The sequence below is a fragment of the Myotis brandtii genome, unplaced genomic scaffold (assembly GCF_000412655.1).
Source record: "Myotis brandtii unplaced genomic scaffold, ASM41265v1 scaffold390, whole genome shotgun sequence".
In the NCBI taxonomy this organism is placed as follows: Eukaryota; Metazoa; Chordata; class Mammalia; order Chiroptera; family Vespertilionidae; genus Myotis; species Myotis brandtii.
The window spans coordinates 1,024,180-1,047,500 of NW_005364954.1; the positions used below are offsets into that span (position 1 = coordinate 1,024,180).

Genomic DNA, 23,321 nt, shown 5'->3' on the forward strand with positions numbered 1-23,321 from the left:
TAAGATGGGCCGAGACCCACCCCCTGTGCCCACAGCAGCCTTGTGCGCGGCCTACAGTTCCTTTCAAGGTGCACGAATTTGTGCACTGGGCCCCTAGTTGGAGTTAGTAATAATCCACTTATACAAACTCAAGTTGTTCTACTCATGATTTTGATTGGACATGAGTTAAAAACCATTTCCCATTATCACATACTTCAGCAATAAAAAATCTCATGATCTTAATATTACTCAATCTGCATAAAATGTATTATTCTAGCTAACACTTAAGGAACACATATTTCTGGGGAAATAAACTCCTTTGTATTTGGACCTCACAACAACCTTATGAGACTAGTTACTATTATTAGCCTCAGCTTCGTCTAGTGGACGTGAGGACAAGAGAGGTTAAGAACTCAAACAAGAAACTACACAGCTAATATTAACGTTAGCCTAAGACGAGGCCTATGTCATTATCACTCTCTCCTTTCTCCTTATAAGGTACGTTTAACTTTTCAGGAACCCAATTGGAAATGTTTCTAATCACCCTACAAAACTGGACACTGACTTTCTGTTCCCAGGGAGCCTGTCGTTACCACCGGGACATAAAGTCTCTAGCATGACCACTGTGAGGAGAGTCCTGAGAGTGACTCATTCTCTGTACCCACTGCTTGTACTGGAACTGCTGAATAACAATGCCAATGACCCCCAGAAACACCGCAGGGAGCTACGTTTTGGTAATTTTAAAAGAAAGAACGTGGCCAGCAGCCTCCTAACTTCCAGCGCTGAAGCTACAGCAGCGCGTCCCGGGGCCCACAGCCAGGAATATGCACCTCACCTGCCACCTGCCAGGGCACTGAGAACTTCAACAAGGAAGCCGGAGTGTGGTTTACACAGAAATCGTACTTTCTGGGCTGCACTGCATTTATTCTGTCATGTTTTAATTTTCACATTTTATTTCTGAATGTGCTATGTCACAGAAATATTGCTCGAATCTGTTGTATATACGTTCATAATAAAATACTTGAGAAACTATAAATTAAACATTCTAAAGTAAAACGGTAACACTGAATTAACTAGAAGTTGCAAAAGCAATTTATATTGACTTTGTGAAAACAAGATGAGCTGATTTGACAGACCATCTTAAAATATCACTGTGAATCCGTAAACAATGCAAATCAATTTAGGAGTCACAATAAGAGCTAAGTTCGCCGTACACTGACACCCACTGTTCAAGCAGAGCTTCTTCCTGCTGCTTCACAGGGGCGTCTGGAAAGGGAAAGGGACTCACCTATCGTTTGGATGATGGCGTTCTGCACGATCTTCTCGTCGTTGTCTTTGGAGGCTGAGTTTAAGCTGACGCTGCCCATCGATCCCCCGTGGACATCGTTCGCTTCGAATTCCACACTGAGACGCAGGTGCTTCAAGAGCGTGTTGAAAACCTCCAGCACCGTGGGTCCTGCAGGGGTCACGGGGGTGAGCAGACACACCTTCCCAGTGTGCACGCACAGCCAACTCCCAATTCCTCCAGAGATCTCTGGATATGTTCTAAGTAACTGAATATACTCACTGATTTATGAACCAGTTCATTAAAAAAGTAAACGAGATGTATCTAACTAAAGGCCCAGTTATTCCAACAAACATTAACTGGCATCTCTAAGCAGCTCACAATTTGAATCACTGCCTAACCCACATGAAATGTGTATATATTTATAAAGATTTCTCAAAACTTTCTACCTATCTAATCTTGTCCATTCAAAATAATGTGTATGGGGACAACATTTAACTTGATTGTTGGGTCAGAATCCATAGAATTATGATATTATAGCTCGTTGTAGCATAGGAAATTTATTTTGCATCTGTTGCAGCTGAAGAAGGAAGAATTTGCCTCAATTACTAGACAGCCACATTCTAACACTTTTTGGGATGTACAGAGCCCAGCACATAGCACCCCACACATAACTTCCCAATGATATAACCTGCTTCCATCTCTTTGAGATAAGTTACAAGATAAGCAGTGAGAAGTCAAATCAAAAGGCCTACTCTTATTTAACAGTGAATGAATGTGAGAATGTATCAGTAGAGTATTTCCACTTTGATTTTGAACCAAAAAAATATAACCAGATTTTCCTCCTAATGCCACTAATTTTGTTAAAGACCCTTCCATTCTTCTAACCACGTACACGTAAAAATATCACCATCTGTCCCCTGTCCCTTTTCGTTATAGTCAGCTATGAAATCCTGTTGACTTGACATTCCTATCGCTGCCATCGACATCAAGTCCCTTCCCTCATGCCTACCACGATGACAACCCGTTATTTCTAATGTCCTGCATTTTGCAGCCAGATGAATTATCCTAAAACACTTATCTGACAAAGATTATAGTAACTCTTTAATGAGTGTCAATCAACTGCAGAGCTGCATGTGTGATCTGGCCACAACCTGAACTTGAAAGCCACCACACCTTGTAGCCAAACAGGCTGCATAATATTTGCTCCTGCCAATCCATTTTCCCTCACTCCTCTGACCCTGATTTTCTTACATGTGATCCAATTCTGCCTTTCATTACAGTACGAGGTAGAGTTGTTTAACTCCAAGTAAACTGTAAGTTTTTTTTATCTGTATCCTCCCAAATCTTTATAATATAATTGGCACCCAAAAATCTTTATTAGAAAAAAGGAGGAAGGGAAGGAGAGATTGATTTGAGGGAAAAATACTTAGTTAATTGTACACTAAGGAAATCTGAGAATAATCATGTGAACCAAAAATTTTAAGAAAAATTACAGCACATTTAAAAACATTAGAAATATTTTCAGAGGGTTTTCCATACACTGCACTATCGACTGAAACATTCTGGAACAGATTAAGGCAGAAGTGGTTTCTTTGTTTCTGTTTTTCTGCTGGCACTCACCTATGGAACCTTTGGCAGCAATGGCGACAGCCTCTAACAGAACCTGAATAATACCTGCTCGAACCCGTGGAGAATCTTTTTTACGTGCATCAAGGTGCCCTAGAATCTCCTGGATCACATGGTGAGAATACTGAGCCTGAAAGAAAAAAAACAGCCCAAAGACATATGAACAGTTACATGCATCCCAGCAGAATTCATAACAAGACCACGTGACACTTAGACGTCCACTTACAGGAGCCAGTACTTATGTCATAGACCAATATGTTGCCATTAAAAATCATCCTTTTAAAGAATAAATAGGGATACTGGAAAATATTTATGATACCCTGAGTGAAAAAAGTAAGTTGCAAAATATTATGTTTAATAAAATTCAATCTGGATTTTTAAAAGTATAAAAGACTAGAATTATATATTTTATTCTTTATATTTTTCTGTAATTTCATAAAGAACACTTACATACTCTTACAATTTGATAACAGAACAAAATGTTGTTAAAAGACAAACAGACATGACATTTATAGTACCTCTCTCCTATTCAAACTAGATAAATACTACTTTTTATTGTGAACACAAACAATGCTAAACAAAGCTTTCATCTAATCATGAGCCATTATCAAAATGAAAATCTTATCAATGTGTACCTGATGAAATTTAAATTAAGAAGATATGAAATTTGCAATTTACAACAGACATTTTACCAATATACATAAATTTGATCAATAACTGTAATTGACATTGGGATGCAAGTCTGAAAAAGTGTTAAGTCTTGTAAACAGCACACCTAGGATATAAATCCTGGTATGACGAATAGTAAAGTTGTGTTTTCTTACAACCTTATCTCCTTTGAATTAATGACTTTTATGTTAAAAACATACACGGTGTAAAAATTGACCTAAAATCCCACTTATATTGAGAGCTAACTGGTCTGCTCTGGTTTGGAGGGAAGGCAAAGGGTCCCCTGCAGTAGACAGGAGAGTCCCCGCACAGCTTCTACAAAGACTAGGAGGTAACACAGGCACTACTGCGGAGTAGATACTCAATAGATGGTCGTTGTTATCAGCTACACGCTGCGGTCACAAATATCAATTCCAATACTAGTTTATCAGTGAAATATAAGTGCACATTGTATTAAATAAATGCACAATAACAGCACTATCATTTAATCATTTCATTCTTTTTATTACATATCTTTCCATCCTGGCAAAGAAAAACAATTACGTAGTAAATAAAAATAAATGAGACAACTAAATTAAGAACAGGTTTTATATCTTATAGCAGCAATTTTCAACCTTTTTCATCTCATGGCACACATAAACTAATTACTAAAATTCTGTGGCATACCAACAAATACGTTTTTGCCACTCTGACTAAAAAGAAAAAAGGTATCATTTTGATTCATTCACACTGAAAGGCTATTGTTGTGTTGCCTGTTGTAGTTTTTTAAAATTTGGCAATCTAAGGGAAAAGAGGTTGGTGCCCCTGACTAAATAGTCAGGTACTGCATGTTTTAACAATTCTTGTGGAACACCAGTGTGCTGTGGTACACTGGTTGAAAATCACTGTCCTACAGTGTTTTATATCTCTGATAAAATGTTTATCAACACAGAACCAAAATTACTTACCTGAATGGAATACATTATAATTTTAAAGCAGTGAACTGCAAATTCATTGGGATCCCACAGTTTGTGATGATCTAAATGCCTGAAATTAACAAGAAAATTACTTTAATAATTCCTTTTTTATTAAACTTATTTTCCTTTAGAATCCTTGACAACATGCAAATCTTTGCAATCAAAAAATTATCTAAAAGAAAGTCAATGTTCTAATTCCAGATATATGATATATATTTCTCCCCAAATGCCAAATTCTTTCATAAAACACCAACAATAAAAGGCTAGAATATATATAAGACTTTTATATGAGCTGGCAAGAAAGAAAAGTTGCTCATTCCAAACTCCACAAAAAGGAAAGAAGCTGGACAGTTGAGTATACACTGAAGCCACCCTGTTTTCTGCCTCTGTTCACGCATCTCAACCTGTGAAGACCTACTGCTCCAGCTAAGCCTACCTCCAAAGAAACACCCCCAACATCCCAAAATCAACTTGAATTCTGTGCTTTAACCCACTAGAGCACTTTTTGGCCTTTTCTTATAACCTATATATTGTATTTCATTATAGTGCATGTCAATTAGCCATCAAGTTTGTTAAGGACCAGGACAGTTTTATTCAGGTATATAGTCCCCAAAATACCTGGTACCTTACTTGCAGAGGACTTTCAATATTTAATTATCTAAACAGCTAATACATAATTAATGATTTAATTAACATTAATTAATTAACCATCACAGAATCGGGTTTTAAGTCCATCAAGCTCTACATGGAATATAGCCCACTTCCATGTTATTCAAGTACAGTTAATTGGGTAATTTCTACCTTCCAGGCTAGCTCTATAGATTTTTAAGGCTTTACATTGTACTTTTTGGTAAAAAAAAAAAAAATACTTAATAAAAATATTAAGATAGAAACTAGAATTCTTAAATCAGCATGTCTGGACATTAAAAAATAAATCTGCCTTTAGTTATATTTGACATGATATTGATTATTCCTTAGTATATTTTTTATAAGAGTCCTTAAATGGTAATTTTGGAGGGGGGAAAGGTGGTGAAAATTGCAGATCCTTTTGAAAGTCTAATGAATCTCTGATTTTTAATATAATTTTGTGGTTTACATATTTTTATAACTAAGATCCCAAGTATTTCCCCTAAGTAAAGACTTCTCAATGTTACTTCTAGACTGCTTTACATATTCTATAAACACATTCTTACAATCAGGAAGAGAAAAGAACAAGGCAAACAATTAACAAAAGAAAGACCTGCAAAAATGTGCAGCAATGACACAGAAGATTAGCAGTAGCTCTGTCATCTGAAGATTGAGTTGAACCCAGTGCCTTGACAGGGGCTTGAAAGACGGTGTCTATGTGGAGAACCTCAAAGCTCACAAACATGTTTTGCCGGAGGGAGAATACAAGTACCCATCAGAGATTTACTCTTCCTGCTCTGACTCAGTCACTGCGGCAAGAAGAAATTTCCTCAGAGCACAGGGTGTGCCCTAGGGCAGTCCAGCCACAGCAGAAAGCAAGCCAGGAAACAAGCCAGGCAATAGGAGGACCCGACCTCAGAGGTTAACAAAATGAGATACCTGATGCTTAGACGCTGTTAGTTTTAATAGTTTACCGTGGGTATGCATTTCCAGGTCTGTGGGCAGAAATTCAAGATAAATGATGCACATGGCATCAAGCACATGACTGCACTTCACTTTTAAGGAGAAAAAGCTGGGGAAGCTTTTGGACCAACTCAAACGTGTGGTATGTGACTCAATCCTGCACTCTTCCCACAATGCTCCACTGTCCCATTAGTAACTCCCTCATACAAGAAATGGTATTGTCCTCTGTAAGTAAGTTAACACAGAATACAGCACAGTCACAAATAACCAGGAAAATACCAACTACTTACGCAAAAACTGGTCTAACAGCATTATTCATATTCCCAAAAGTCGCTCGACCCAGCAGCTCTCTGAGACAGTTTTCGGCCAGCACAGCGGGATTCTCCTCTTTGTCAGCTGCGGAGGGAGAAGAAGGAGGGCCTATGCGACTGGAAGGAAAGAGAAATAATAAACACAAATGTAAGAATTCTAACTCTGGTCTAAAGTTAAACAGAACAGATTTTCCTTCTCAGAAATGGCAAAATGACACTTTCTTTTTATCCCCAAATATCTTAAAGAATGAGCAAGGAATAAACACAGTTTAACCTTTTTATTGAATAGCTGCTACTATCATTATTATTATTATTATTATTATTATTATTTTGGTTATTTCTAACTCCATGAAAAGCATGCTGGATCTCTAAAGAATAACAAAAGTTTAGCTATAATTTCTATTTCTTACACTTGCAACTTTAAGTAATAGTAATTCAAATAACAATTTGGATGGTCAATAATAAGTTGCAAATAAAGCATAAAATTATTCTAAAACAAATAAAACTTGAAGTGTATGAGTGACAATCTGTGTGATCACAAAAGGCAAATAATCTTTCAGAAAGGGCACATATTTACCAGTAAACTCACTCAAGTTTACAGACCACTTTTACATGATACTAAAGATCTTACAGAAAGGGCACATATTTACCAGTAAACTCAAGTTTACAGACCACTTTTACATGATACTAAAGACAAAACTTTCTTAGCCTAGCGAGCAAGCACACATACATTCACACAAAGGTAACGCAGCCCCAGCCCTAATGCCCTTATTCAATACCTGTCGACCTCTTCTATCTTCTGCATGTTAAACAGCAAGGATGGAACAATTTTATCCATATGCTGAGGTTCCCAAATGGTAGCCCGAAGTTCATCATTGACTGTTTTGCGAACCACACCTTGAATACCCCTGATTCCAGCAATTCGAATTCTATAAAAAAGAAAATTGAATCATGAAAAGAAGTTATTTAAACAAGTCTGCTTTTTAGCTAAGAGAATGAATCCCCCCAAAATATTGTTATCTCAAGTCAATAAAATAAAAACAACACAAGTCTAAGAAATTAAAATCTCAGAAATTTAAGATGGACAAAGAGATGAGGCAGCTCCAAAAGAGGCTTCCTTTCAGTCCTATCTTTTAAAAGTCAGCATTTAAGTCTAAAAGGACCGTAAAATACAGTAATATCTAGTCTACATATAATTTCAGTAAGAGAATCAATCAAAAGCATTAGGTTTCCTAAGAGGATGATAATACTTTAAAGCAATGAGCTAGATTCTCTCCCTTTCTTGCCTACACGTCTCAGAAGCTGAGCAAAACAGGATTTCACTCTCTCTGAGCACCCTGAGTGCTTCCTCAGACTTTTCCCATGCTTCCTCCGGACAGGCTCTTCCCGCCCTGAGCCCTTCTGGATGGAAGACTGCAGGGCCAGGCTGGTTCCTTTACAGGTCTGACAAGTGAGAACTATCACCAGGGAGTGCAGACAACCTTAGCCGTATGTATACGTCCCTATATACCTGTGTGTACTGACATTTACATTATCATGTGCTTCTGTGACTTAAAATTCATCCCTCAATGAGACAATGCAGCCCACCCTCCCATCCTGATCCACAGCCCTAACTTCCTCAAGCTCTTCCTCACTCTTACATATATAAAAACATCCATAGGTTCAAGAATAAGAAGTGACTAGAAAATAGCATGGTAGCCTATTTGCCCTAAAACATGTTCCCTCTGGCCAAATCTGCTTACTTTCTTTTTTACTACAACCAAACTATCCCCCACTGAAGGTGTAGTCAGCTTATCCAGCACTGTCTTCCAACACCTACGAGAAGGGCTAGAGAATGGCAGCTATGGGACGAGGGTGGCACTGCTTTCCAAACCCCTGGGGAAAAGACACAGGCCTTCAGGGGGAGCAGATGGAGAATGGGAGCTGGCAGTAACACAATGCTGAACAGGTGAGAAAGTGAACTGGGAGACCAGAGACAAAGTCTGCCTGTCTTGAAGTTGTGTCTATTCATGCTGCTCCCTAAGACATAAAGGGTGAGAGACTCTATGGCTATCACAAGTGGGCAAGCCTGACGTTACTACACGGTGTCTGCTTTATGCACCTACTGCTACTCCTTGGGTGATGACAAGGTGGAGCAAACAAGATGACACAAGAATGGTGGCTGGTGCCTTGTGACACAGTAGCCTAAAGAGTACAGCAGAGTGTGCTGCCTCTGTCGGGGGGAAGTGGAACTACCTATAGCTATTACAGCTACCCAGCTGGCATCCAATTCAGGTCTAGTATCTGGTCTAACCAACATATTCTAGTCATGACCTCAAAGAAATTTTATAGTTTCCTTATCAGTAAACAAGACCAACTGTCTTACCTAAAGCATAGGAATGTTTGAATGAATTAAGGTTTGAATAAATTAATTCATGTAAAGTGCTCAGTCAATACAAATTGGCCCGGAGTAAGCACTCAGTAAGTGTTAGTTAAGCACTGTGATGATAATGATTATTTCTACCACAGCTGAAGGTTGCTCAGGAAATGAGAGTTTAAGACTGTGATGCATGACTTTACATGTGGGAACTGCTCCTGCAAGACAAATATTTTAAGAAAATCTTAACCGTTATCAGACCCATTTCCCATTTCCCACCGCAGAGGCCCTGAGTTCTATCTGGTTGGGTTTTGCTAAATTAAAGGGATTGATAATAAGTATCGCAGCTAAAACCTAAAGAGGAATACAAATATCCCTGAAGAAAACCAAAAGAGCTTTTACTTGAGGCAGAGCAGGAAAAATCTAGCCAGCTAAGTATGGCAAAGCATTTTAGTTTACTCATTTGTTTTACAGGGACTGCAAATGAAATGTTGTCATTTTGGAATTTCAATTATCACAAAATACTAGAAAAACATCCAGTCAGAAAAAAGTACTACAAGGCCTCTCACTTGTGTATAGAAAATGTCAAGCTTCTTTTTGTAAACATTAATGAAAATTGTTACATGAAAATGTTCAAAAGACAATATCTTTCAGTAGGGGGCGCTACATACTTAAAAATAAGATAATGTAATAAAATTTTGAATTTCTTAAATGCATCCTTTCATTAATTTTATGGATCTCATCAACACTTTTCACCTACACTGGTTTATATGTGAAACTCACCTCAACCAAAATTTAAGAAATGTCTATGTGCAGTTTATTAATCCTTATAATACTAAACTGAAAAAAACACTACATTATGGATCATTTCTGTATTTTAAAAGAAAGCAAAATTGTTATAATCTTTAAAAAAATGCCATTTTCTTTAGCTAATTTTTATACTTTTTTGCCCCATTAACATTTTAATGTCAGCCCCTGAAAACAGGGAACAGTTTTATAAAACACTTTTAACCTCCTTTAGGGATAAAAAAAGATATTTTAGTGGTGACTGGGAGACATAGGAAATTAATTATTACAAGATAGTTACAGTTATCTTTACATTTCTAAGGTTTTACCCTCATAATAAAGGAAGAACATCAGGAGTCTAAATGGCCTTGAGGAAAAATTATACTAACAGCACCTCAGACAGAAACAAATCTATCTGAAATCTCTCAGCTTTCTTTCTCCCAAGTTAAAATAACTTTTATACTTGCTTTTGCTTGTGTAAACCAACACTGTAGGTTACACACTAAAAGCTAGTTAGTTGTATTTCTGCACATTCCCTAATTTATTTTGAAAGAAAAGTAAAAATTACAAAGCATGCTAAATCTTGCTAAACTGGCCCCACATAACTATGAATTCAGGTTAGTTTCTTTCTGTCTAGTGTATTATGGAAAAGCTCAAATTACTTTATTTACCAGGGTAATTTTGATTTTTAATTCTTAACTTTCAGCCTATGTATAGGCTGTGTTTGGAGATAAGTATTTGATTCCAGATTATTACTAGGTTGTATTTAGGAAAAATGTTTTAAAATGCTCAAATTAGTTGTTATGAGAACCTGAGATTGACAATGACTAGTAACATACCATTCAATCTATGCATTCATTCAAAAGGCACTTACTGAGAGGCCACTATGCGCCCGGCACAATTCAAAGTGTCAGTGATACAGCAGTTCTCAAAATAAAGCTGTGGCCCTCCTGGAGTTCAGAGTCCACAGAAGAGCAGAAGACAGAGTAACTGAGATGGGATGGGAGGGTTAATATTTAACAAATAAAAGGTGGCCAGGACAGGACTCTCATGATAAGGCGACATGCAGAAATCTGAACAAAGTGAGGTAAGAAGGGTGCCTGGGAGTTATTCTACAGAGACCGCTCAGTCCAAAGGCCTGGGAAAAGTGTGCCTGGTGTGTTCCAGAAGTGGCTGGGTTAGAGTATAAGGAGGAAGAAAGATAGGATGACAGACTCTGACACTGGGGGTTACAGTAGTAAAGACTGAACTTTATTTGCGATGAGTTAAGAAACCATGCTCAATTTTGCTACTTCAGTCAGTTCTTCTAACAGTAAGAAGTTGTACTTCAGGAACAAAGCATGTATTTTCACGTTTCCTTTAGTAATTATTATGTAATATATAAGCATGGTACTCATTAATAAATCGCGCTATGCCTTTAAATTATAAAGTTAAACAATACATACTCTGTTCGTACATCTGGATCACTATGGCAGGAATGACACATGGCACTGAAGCGAGATACAAAGAAGTCATAACGTCTGTGATAGGATGGCGTGTCTTCTTCAATATTTGCAAATTTGACAAACTAAAGAAAATAAACAATATAAATATGTTACCACCTTTTTGAAAGTGGACCAAACACATTTACTTTCATTTATTACTTGTCACATTAACAAGCAATGTCCAAATAAGAAGCACTTACCATAAATACCACATACATATACAAAAAGAATTTTTGAACAAAGAACTTTAGAAAATCAAGGCTATAGCATTATATATATTATTATAACCTGCTAATCCAGTTCCTTCTGAATGAATAAGCTGACTCTCTAGAACAGGGTGGGGAACGTCCAGCCCTTGGGCTGCATAAGGCCCACAAAATCATTTGGTCTGGCCCTGCCAAGGCATCAGGGGTGAGTTAATGAAAAGTCTGACCCAATATAGCAGGCTAGTTTTTAAGTGGATAATTCTGTATGGCCCGCAAATGATGTTATAAACATCCAAATGGCCTTTGGCAAGAAAAGGTTCCCACCCCTGCAAGTCTAGAAGGAAAGGCCTTGCTCTGAAGCTCGCCTACACTTCTTGGGAGCTGGCTTCAGAGATGTCCTCTCAGGCCCAACCTAAGGGAATTTTATTTCTTAATTGTGAGTAGGAAATCTTCCTGGACAGCTTTCTATACACAACACATGAGTGAATAACCTTTATACAACTATAGGACAAGGAAAAGGGGGACATAAACTGAAAGAAACATAAACTCAGTAGAGGAGAAAAATACTGAGATGGGTAGAATTCATTCTACCTCCTTTCTAAAGATTAAAAAAAAAAAAGGAAATATCCATGTCTAGAAAATTTTAAATACCTACATGAATCATAGGCCTGGCCCTAAGATTCCTTAATAGCACCATCTCTTCTCATTAGCTTCCTTATTCATTTGGGGATTTTTAAATTCTGGACACTAAACAGCCTACAGCAATAAACTATTGATTTACTTGCAACTTTTTCTGACCCCTGCAAGTCTAGAAGGAAAGGTCTTGTTCTGAAGCTCGCCTACATTTCCTGGGAGCTGGCTTCAGCGATGTCCTCTCAGGCCCAAACCTAAGGGAATTTTGTTTCTTAATTGTGAGTAGGAAATCTTTCTGGACAGCTTTCTATACACAACACATGAATGAATAATCTTTATACAAATATACAAGGAAAAGGGGACATAAACTGAAAGAAACATAAACTCAGAAAAGGAGAAAAATACTGAGATGGACAGAATTCATTCTACCTCCTTTCTAAAGATTAAGAAAAAAAAAGAAAGAAATATCCATGTCTAGAAAATTTTAAATACCTACATGAACCACAGGCCTGGCCCTAAGATTCCTTAATATGCACCATCTCTTCTCATTTGGGGATTTATTAATTCTGTACACTAAATAGCCTACAGCAATAAACTATTGATTTACTTGCAACTTTAAATAGATATGTAAACACCTGCCAGGCTCTAGACTGCTGGCTATACAAGGCTATATCCAAAAGGATTATTCAACCAAGTTTACTGATACTTTCCAAGAAACAAAACTGAAATAGCATAGATAAATTTTAAAGAATGAAATTGTGATACCAAAAATATTTTAAATTAATTCAGCCAGAGCTGTCATCCCTTTTAAATTATACTCTTAGATGATTCACATTATCTAGAAAAAAGACACAAATAATACACTTGCTTGAGATTGAACTGAAGTTCATTACCTTCTGTATCATATACACTGAGCTAGGTGTTTTCACAGGTTCTTTTTAATTACTCCAATGACACTGAAAAGAATGTGTCGTTTATCCCCATTTTACAGATCAGAACACTGAAATTCAGAGGTGAAATCATTTGCCCACAGTGACATAGTAAATAGTGAAACTGGCATTACAGTCCTAGAGTTGGACTCCACTTTCAATATTCCCACACTGTACACTAACCATATGAATAATTTTGGAAAATATTAAACCAAATATTTATGCTTTTCATAAAAATAAACCTTAAATGACATGAGAAATGCTTTAAAAACATATATGAAAAACATACACACAAAAGTCTATACATAATATGTTCCTCATTTTCTAATATGTATTTTAAGAATAAATATAAAGGATTACTCCTGAATACTGGAATTACAGGTGTCTTTAATTTGTTTACACTTTTACATTTTCTAAGAATTGTCCAGCCTGGCTGGCATGGCTCAGTGGTTGAGCATCGCAATATGTTCCTCATTTTCTAATACGTATTTTAAGAATAAATATACAGGATTACTCCTGAATTACAGGTGTCTTTAATTTGTTTACTCTTTTACATTTTCTAAGAATTTTCCAGCCTGGCTGGCTTGGCTCAGTGGTTGAGCATCAACCTATGAACCAGGAGGTCACGGTTAGATTCCTGGTCAGGGTACGTGCCCGGATTTCAGCTCGATCCCCAATATGGGGCATGTTTCTATCTCTCTCTCCCACCTCTCCCTTCCTCTCTGAAATCAATAAAAACATTAATCCAAATTTGCTACAATAAATTTACATTACTTTTAAAATTAGAAAAATTTAATCAGAAATAAAAATTTGGCCACTAAAATGTTAAAAGTTCTACAAAAACTTTTAGAAGGAGGGAAACTTTATTCTCTTTTAATCTACTGGAGCCCCCAATAATGGTGTGGTCTGTGTGATCATTCCAGAAGCAGCCCCTGTTGCCCCTGAGCATAACAAGCGGGTTTAAAGCAGTAGCTCCCTCCAGGGGAAGGCACAAGCCCATCTCCTTACTGACTTCATGGAGAAGCCTTCTAATTCCTGCAGCTCTGGGAGCTCCCTATTTAATCAGAAATAAAAATTTGCCCACTAAAATGGGCAAAGTTTTTCTACAAAAACTTTTAGAAGGAGGGAAACTTTATTCTCTTTTAATCTACTGGAGCCCCAAATAATGGTGTGGTCTGTGTGATCATTCCAGAAGCAGGCCCTGTTGCCCTTGAGCATAACGAGCAGGTTGAAAACAACAGCTCCCTCCAGGGGAAGGCACAAACCCATCTCCTTCCCAACTTCATAGAGAAGCCTTCTAATTCCTGCAGCTCTGGGAGCTCCCTAACCAACTCCAAACCCATATGCTCTGCGCTATAATACACTTCTCAGATGGAGGGTGGAGGAAAATGAGGCACAGTACAGTGCAGAGATTATGAACAGACTGTTAGATGGCTCTAGATTTGGAACCTGGATTTGCTAACATAATGTGTGACCTGTGAAATGGAATATTTAACTTACACAGTTGAGAGGTTCAAATAAGAAGCAAACAAAAGTTAGCAAAATGCCTTGCACATAGTATATACTCAACAAAAAAATAATCCCTAGTTTTCACTTAAAAATTGGAGAATTAGATTATGTTTCAAAAGGTACAATAAAAGACAGCAGCAATGAAATTCCCGACACTGAATCCCAGCTATACACAGCATTACTTCAATGGGTCTTTGGACAAGTTTTTAGCTTCAATTCGTCTATTAGTTGATAAAAACCTGGATGGGAACATATAGATTGGCTGAATGCCTGAAAGCTTCCTCATAAAAAAATAAGTCCTAATTTTCACTTAAAAATTTAATTGGAGAATTAGATTATGTTTCAAAAGGTACAATAAAAGGCAGCAGCAATGAAATTCCCAACACTGAATCCCAGCTACACACAGCATTACTTCACTGGGTATTTGGACAAGTTTTTAGCTTCAATTCCTCATCTATTAGTTGCTGATAAAAACCTGGATGAGAACATATAGATTGGCTGAATGCCTGAAAGCTTCCTCAGAGATGAAGGTGGAACTGAAAGACTGAACATCCTATCTAATAAAAGAGTAATATGCAAATTAACCGTCACTCCAACACAAAAAGATGGCGGTGCCCAGTCCTCTCAGCCCCGCTGGAGTCCTCCAGTCCCGGAGGCGGCTGCTGAGAGCAGGGCCGTTGCTGCAGTGACCCAGGAGTGGCCAAGCAGGCCCTGCAGACAGCAGAGAACCATGGGGAGCAGGCCTAAGCTATCAGTAGGACATCCACTGAGGGCTCCTGGATTGGAGAGGGTGTAGGTTGGGCTGAGGCACCGCCCCCATACCCCCTGCACGAATTTCGTGCACCAGGCCTCTAGTTATGTAATAAAACTAAAGACAAGAAAGATTATCCCTATATTTTATTTTCCTTTTCAGATATGCCTTCCCCAACCCCACATATGCTTAACAAGCTCTGGTTTAGGATAGAAGAAAATGAGTGTGGTGAGCAGCAATAATTCAGAAGTCATGTGAGAAAGCCTGGGGAAATACTCCCTTACTTTGATGGCCAACTCATCTTCTGTTGCCTCACGATGGGCTGATATCACAGATTTCGCAAGGAGCAACAGCAAAGCTAGAGACAAAGGGATCTCATCGTCTGCAACTGTACTGGTGCCAAAGGCCCTGACCAGAGCCTGTGCCTTTCTAAGGCGAAGATGTTCTCAGAGAGATTAATTCTGAATATGCTAATTAAATTTAAAATCAGTTAAGCCAACGGTTTTACTCACAGAGTTTGTTCCAAGAACTTGAAGCTTTGGTTCCCCTGATTCCAGCAGCTTTGCTACCATATGAAGGAAGCTTTCTACAAATGGCTTGATGCTTTGAGAATGGCAAGCCATGAGAAGCTGGTCCAATGCCTCCATAGCAATTAAGACATACCTACGCGTAAGAGAGAAACAATGTCAAAGCCTTTCTAGCTGTCTTAAAGCTAAGTGCTTTTCACTGGAAAAATTAAAATGAGTTTATTCAAATGCACAAAACACAGCAGGGCAAATTCAGTAGTTTCTAGGGGAAATCTTCCTTTTCACAGCACTGATGGCCTTAGGTTATGAAACAGCCCTCATGCTGAGGGACAGGAAAACCAGCCAGCACGCCTGCATTTCCTCCTTCTGACCAGAACTCTGCCACAGCTTCTTTAACAGGACCTTTGCGTATATTTGTCTCTGCAAACAGGACATTTTGTTTTCCAGATTTTTAACCATATTTCTTTGTAACCATAAATATCATAAGCAATGTGCCTAAATTTCCAACATAATCTATTTATATTTGTAAACGTGAATACATAAAAAAATTATCAGCAACAACAGTTAAGGAAATGTCCCATATGTGTTACCTTACAATTCACTGAATTTTAAAGCTTCGACTAAAAATTAAAATTCAGACTTTAGTAAACTTTGCTTCAACAATCAACTATAAAACTATTGTATCAAGACACCCAAAAATGTTCTGCATGGTAACAATTTGGAAGTGGAGAAAGCCAATAATCACTTGGGGAATGGAGTACCCTAAAAACCAGGATCACAGAATGACAATATGGGAAAGTAGTTACTCCCATTATCCAGGTTATCACTATTCACACCCAGAGAATGGATTAAGGTGGTAGAACTTACTTATAGGTAGTTGGACACCACCCACCATTTCAAATCAGCATGCTTTCAACTTCTGAACCTTAGTACCCAAGCCTACCACAGTTCTCTCATTACTCTTCTGACAGGTAAAACTGAAACTGTGTTACACAAATCAGTTGGTTAACAGGATCTTTCTCTTTGTTTTCAATTTAGACACTGGTTTTTAAATTACTCTATCAGACTAACAGAGTAAGGGAGTCAATTTCTACTATTACCATTAAAAAGTCTCAGAAATTAATGGACGCTTCAGCTAAAGGCGACTCCATTAACTAACATGAGTTTATTCTTAAAATCTGAGCACCAGGAAAGTAATAAAAGCTGCAGCATCTATATGGTATTACACATTTCCTAGTGTGGTATTACAGTGTCTTATCATCTACCTATCACTTTTGCCTGACTAGATGGCAAAATAATTTAAAGGATGATGTAACCTGGGGAGAATTTTCCAAGACACGATATTAGCAGCAATGACTTTCCTTACCCAGAACGATGTCTGACAACATCCCTGCTCAACCTTTCTGCCAGGTAAGAACCAATTCGATCCAGTTTCTCTGGAGCAGATACAGCATAAAATGTCAATTTTTCCATGTCAGCTTTAACAAGGCCATCCTAAAAAAAATAACAAGTTAAACAGGTTATCTATGTTTTCATGCTTATTTTTTTTATTTCTAAGTATTGCTTGCTGCACATTTCCCCTTTCTGGATTGGTGACTAAGCCATATTTATGCTGAACCTTTCTGGACATAGCTTTCTTAATGCTAATATTCACCATTTTAGATACACAGAATTTAAAGAAGTTAAAGAAATGCCCCATTTAGACAAAGCACTGAAATATACCTTCATAAGCAATGAATTACTCTAACACATCATCATTTAACATGACTGCATCTCATCCACTTTTTTTACCCCTTACTAATTTTAATGAGGAATAATTTATATACAATAATCTGCACCCATGTATATATCATTTGAAATATGACAGCTGTATACATCCATGGAACCCCCAGTAACAAACAAGATATAGGGTATTCCCATCATTTGCAAAAAGATGCTTCATGACCTTCCCTCTCCACTGACCACTGCCCTGCTTTTCTCGCCATGAATCAGCATGTATGTTCCTCCCACATGTTCTTGTAGGTCATGGCACTTACCCTTACACTCATCTCTACTATCATGCTTTGTCACATCAGTTTTTCAATCTTAAACAAATGCTAATCAGGTGCTAACTTGTGATGGACACCAGGAATCAACATGAGCAAAGAATTGTGTTAATTCATTTAATCCTCATGAGGTCCTTATGAAATAAGTACTATTTATAATTTCTACTGCACAATGAGACACTGATCACACTGCTACTAATTTTAAGAAATGGGTGGTTATCTGCCCCTCACTAGAGAGCTTTTTAAAGGCAGGGACTATGACTGAAGCCCTCCGTGCCTGGGCACCTACTATCTGATCCATTTTGGATAGAGAAGATTTTTTTTTTGTTTAATAAGTTAAAATTAAGAAAGGTGGTCAACTGAGCTATGCAAGGTTCATGTAAACCTTTTTTAATTTTCCTCTACAAATTGCTATTTAAATAAATCTTATCTAAATACTTGGTAAATATTCTTTCTGTAATCATTCTCTAAGTTACCTGTCATCATTCCCATGGTCAAGTTTTCAAAGCTCCCTCACCACCCACAAGTGAAAGTGCATAAAGTAGACAGCCTGCCTGTCAATCCCATTCCTCTAGATCTGGCCTCCACCTCATCTTTAGTAACCATTTGTCTCAGACTACTGAGAGAAATGATCTGAATATTCAGTCCATTAAATAACACTTCTGGAATTTCAAATCAGAAATTGTGCTCAACATGATTACCACCCAACACTCTACAATTTGAAGGTTCTTGATCCCAAATGTACCTCTCTCTTGTTTTCCCAGGCCTTTTCTCTCACATGGCCCATCACTTGCAACAAAGAGACTAACCTCGACTTCTCCAGATGGTGTACATCCCTCAGAGCTCAGAAAGTCTCATTTCTCGGAGAATGCTTCCCAGAGATTCCAACCCACTGATACCACCTGCTTTATGGGAAACAATACCACCTGCTTCACGTAACATTTTCACTTGCTGATTTATGCACTGTGATTTAATATTCAGTCTGTTTTGGTCTAAACCAATGGATGGAAAGCTCCTTAAAGGCAGGAACCACATCTTAGGGTTTTTTATATGCCACATATTATGCAAAATATCTGGCAGCCCATGGCATTTAATTGATTAGCCTCCTCTAAATAGCTGGATGTTTACATTAGATTTGACTAAAAATGAGATATAGCTTGATATATATAAATTAATGTTAAGATAGCCAAAAGGTTTCTATAGTTGGCTACATTTTAAGATATATAAATTAATGTTAAGATAGATAGCCAAAAGGTTTCTATAGTTGGCTACATTTTAAAATAAAGCAAATTCTGGAAATCAAACACATGTTAACAATTTTTATTCATGTCCATTAACATAAGACTAAAGAAGTCTTGGAAAATTTAAACTAAACCCAGGTGCCTTGAAACCAGTAATCTTCCACAGTAAAGTGACTTTTATAAAAAATTTACAAGAATTTCAGTAAAAGGAGGACAAACTCTGCCTGGAGGGTTCTTACTTTACATCTCAATTCTCTTCTAAAAACTGTGTGGCCAACTCTATTTATTCTTTGAATCTTTGCTTCATTTCCTTCAGGCCTTTCTTCTCCCAAACCCAAATCAGATGCCATTCCAACCCACTCCAGCAGCACCCTCCTGTGCTTCCTTTCTCTTTCATGCCATATTGTAATTGCCAATTTACTTGTCTAGGAGTGTGGTGAGAGCAGAGAGCCATGTCTGTGTTCACAGTTATAGTCTTAGCATTTCATACAAATACTCTGGCACCAGTTCATAAAATTTTGATGAGTATTACTTAAATTCAGGAACTATAGAGACAAAGAACATCATCTATCCACTATTCCAAATTCATGCCTAATCTATGAGAAGGATCTGAAAATTAGACAAGCAAGCATAGGTCATTTTAAAGCAAAAGAAGGAGAAGTATAAAATAGTAGTGTGCATGGTGAGATTCAGGAGTAAAAGTAGGAAAACGAAATTAGGGACCCCTGAGAGGGGTCAGCAGGGGAAGGATGGGCCAGCAAAGAGAAGGATCAGCAGATGTAGATCAAATTACTTTCGGGTCTTCAGGGAATATGTTGTCCACCAGGCGTTTGTAGCGAGGACGCAAAGCAGAACAGCAGCAACACACTCCTGTTCAAAAGAGAATAAAAGCACAAAGTACAGGGGTTATTCATATTGTAAATGGACTCAGAAACTAAGCTTCTGCATTTTAATGGGTTATTTAAAATGAAGGGGGAAAGTTTAAAATGCCACAAACAAAAAAAAACAGTACGCAGATTCAATTACTGATTAAGAAATGAAAAGGTTAAATTTCTTCTTCCCTCTCCAAAGACACCAGGTCAAGATGAATATACTAATGAGTTATTCCAAAGTTCCAGACCAAATTGTTTTGGGGCATGTGTGTAAATGTACACACACACACACCTGCCAACTTCATCCTATAAAGCAACAACATAATTTGTATCTCCTTTACCCCTTCTCAGATCTCATCTCATACTACTCTTCACATCCCCTACACTCCAGAATCCCCCACCCCCCACCACCCCTGCCTGACCAATCCACTCAGCTCCAGCCACAGTGGTCTTAAAATGACAGTTCACTCCTAGTACAGCTGGTGAAAACAGTGAATACTTGTATCTACACAATGATCATATAAGGAACTACCAATAGATGGGAAAACAAGCTCAAGGTAAGTCCAGGAATTTTTTAAAATCCTCACAGGCTGCTGTACATATTCTGTTGTTGATGTCTTGGAAGGAGCAATGGGTCTGGATCTAGAAGCCCTGGGCTCATTCCAATTCTTTAACTCAAGTTCCAACATGGCCCCGGGTAAGGCACATCAGCTCTCTGGAAGAACTATGTAAGTGGGAAGGATCAGTTTTCTTGTTCTGCAAACTTATAACTTCATAGGAATATTGGTCTTGAACCATTATAAATTTATTCTCATAATTGATGAAACTGGGGTATATGTGTCACTGTATAAGTGGGCACTTGTATGTATTTAAAAACCAAAGTATGGGATGAGAGAACACTTGAGCAACACGTTAAAAGAACTCGGATCTAAGCAGACATCTGCTACTCTCTTATCAAGTAACGTTATGCAGGAGACTTGTCCAGATCTCTCTTTGCTCATGAAGTATGCATCATTCCTGCATGCAGTCAATACCCAACGTCAACCGAGTGCCCAGCACAGGCCAAACAAGTAAGACTGGTCCAGATTTGCAGTAGAGTGAAGCCATGAAAAGAAATGATGAAAGCAGGACAGTTAAGATGCATACAGCATCTTTAGGAATCACAAAACATACATGCACAAATTTACACACATAAATAATGCATACGTTATTTAACATACTCACAAACTGGTGAGGTATTATAATTGCAGCAGAACTGACCACGTAACTCACTCAACAGCAGTGGCTGGGTGAGAACCCAATGTCTAACTCTACAAGCCCAGGCTCTTTCCACAACACAGTAGATATTAGTGGTCAAATCAATCAACTGCCCAATATGTCATTTGCACCTACTATGTGGTATCATGCTAGATGCCAAAGATACAAGGAAGTATGAAAGACACAAGCTCCTTGCCCCTGAGGAGTTTATAATCTGCTATTAAAAAAAAACCAGTGAATAACTCAGTAGTCTATACTTAGGCTAGTAATATAAAATGCTATCCATTGTTTAGGATGCTTTTTACTTTAGTAGAAGAAAAAACAAATGCCAAAGAATCCATTAGGGGGATTTTTTTTTTTCATATTAACTAACACCAAAAACACCTGCACTCTTTTTAGAGTCCAAAATCAAAACACAGGTCTGATTATTACCAAGAAAATCAAGGGTAACAGCCAAATAAGCAAGTCAGGTCTCTGTGTTCATTATACGTAACACAAATATACTTCAGATAAATGTCAACACACTGAAATAACTTAAAACCAAACTTATTGCAGGGCACTGAGCACTAGCCCACGTACTGCTACAGTGAAAGGAGCTTATAGTCTGGTAAGAAAGTGAAAATAGACACTTTGCGAACACTTATGTGAGGCCAAACAGTAAATTCAAATTGCTGTCATAGCAAAGGAGCTAAAACAGGTCTCAGGGCTCCCAGTTTCCCATCAGGATGGTAGTTACATTATGCTCAGTAGTTAAGGATTCTTAATACGCTATGAAGTGTCAGTCACACTGACACTTTCTGATATTATATATTGCACTTAGTTTAAAGAGGCCTCAAAAAATCTGAACTTGGGATACACACATTATCCAATTCCTACTTTCAGAAATCTTAGGTCTACTGAGGGAGACAGCTGAATAAAAAGTCAAAATGCCAAATAGGCAGCATGGGGTTAAAGGGCTTGGACCCTGGAGAAAGACAGACAGACCTGGGGTGGGCGGGTTACTTTCTCTTCTTGTGCATTTCCACAGTAGTTACATAGGTATAACCATGCATTTTTCATATTTATTGGGAAATTAAATACAATTAAATGTGACGTTCTTATGAAGGGTGTAACATACAGTAAGCAGTCAATAAAAGGCTAGCTATTCGTGGTAGTGCAGTAAGAGAAGCCTAACAGGTATTTGAGGCCCTTGAGACAGTATTCCCAACAATGGCAAAACCTTTGCTGTAAAGCAACCATCTAAAACTCAACCAATTTCACAGGTGATTCACAAAAGCTTCCATAACGTCAGCACAGGGGGTACCTGCCACTCCTGGACAGGATGTGTGCAGTGCTAGCCTAGGCACCTACCACATTATTCATTTGCTGTGCTCATTCTCGCTGGGTGGTCACTCTCCTCCGGTGAATGAGGAGAGAGGCTCAGGGGCACCATCTGTCCCATCACAGTTGGCAAGGAAAGGAGCTGAGATTCCAGCCTATCTGATGACTTCAAAGGGTCATTGCCACATGACATTCAAGTACTGAACAACTTCTAAATCCCTTTAAACATCTGAGCATTCCGCATTCCATGGCCAATGAACAGGCTGCAGGAATGTGTCCAACAGATGAGGAATGCACTTCTGCGCAATAAAGATCACATCAAGTTCCCCCACAGGACCCCAAACAAACAAACAAAAACACCTTCTTGACCACTTAGCATAACTGAAAAACTACCAACTACAGAGAAATAAAACCAGGTTTAAAATAGCCATTTACTTGAGTTTCTATAAAATGAGACCATATTGAAGATAAGGTTATAATGACTATGACAGTAATCACACAAGAAATAACTATCGACTACTTAAAATAAGAGAATGCTGAACATAGAGGCATCACAAGCAGAACGACAAGGAAATCACTGGACCTACTCAGGCACAGGAATGCGGTGGACTCCCTGGTCGGAGTCAGCTCGTAAGGCTTTTCGAGGTCGGCCGCAGGGACCGGGACGTAGTCTCTCATGCTGTCGGAGGCGGCTTTCTAGCCGATCTTCCTGCCCCAGGTCCTTCCACCTACTGCGCAGGCAGCGCCGAGCTCACTTTACTTGTAATTGATTAGCAGAGGGCACTAGCGTAATGGAGCTCATCCAGCTTGTTACTGACATCAAATGTAAAGCTATCGAGAACTTGATAATATCCTTATCAAATTCTGCTGGCAGGGCCCAACAGCGTCAACAGGCTCTCATGCAAGCATTCGTACAGCTAGTTGAAGAAAAGCAGATTTTCATAAAGTTCAAATAAGAAAATAAAAGTACTTAAAACTGTTTTCCT

General features: G+C 38.2%; 1 protein-coding gene across 3 annotated transcripts in view; it reads right to left on the bottom strand.

Annotated features, from left to right (window-relative positions):
- EFR3A (EFR3 homolog A) overlaps window positions 1-23,064 on the bottom strand; it is a 45,936-nt gene extending 22,872 nt beyond the window's left edge. The window contains exons 1-10 of one of the 3 annotated variants that reach the window (XM_014544991.1): window positions 22,923-23,060; window positions 19,680-19,756; window positions 16,967-17,094; window positions 15,586-15,736; window positions 11,007-11,128; window positions 7,199-7,348; window positions 6,399-6,536; window positions 4,510-4,588; window positions 2,888-3,023; window positions 1,268-1,435 (exon numbers count right to left, since the gene is read on the bottom strand). In XM_014544991.1, coding sequence (XP_014400477.1) covers window positions 1,268-1,435; window positions 2,888-3,023; window positions 4,510-4,588; window positions 6,399-6,536; window positions 7,199-7,348; window positions 11,007-11,128; window positions 15,586-15,736; window positions 16,967-17,094; window positions 19,680-19,756; window positions 22,923-23,013 — 1,240 coding nt within the window. In that variant the 5' untranslated portion in view covers window positions 23,014-23,060. Of the gene's footprint in view, window positions 1-1,267; window positions 1,436-2,887; window positions 3,024-4,509; window positions 4,589-6,398; window positions 6,537-7,198; window positions 7,349-11,006; window positions 11,129-15,585; window positions 15,737-16,966; window positions 17,095-19,679; window positions 19,757-22,922 lie in introns of all 3 variants that reach the window. The other 2 variants (XM_005872784.2, XM_014544992.1) reach the window with 2 other exon arrangements.
- Window positions 23,065-23,321: the final 257 nt, after the last annotated feature.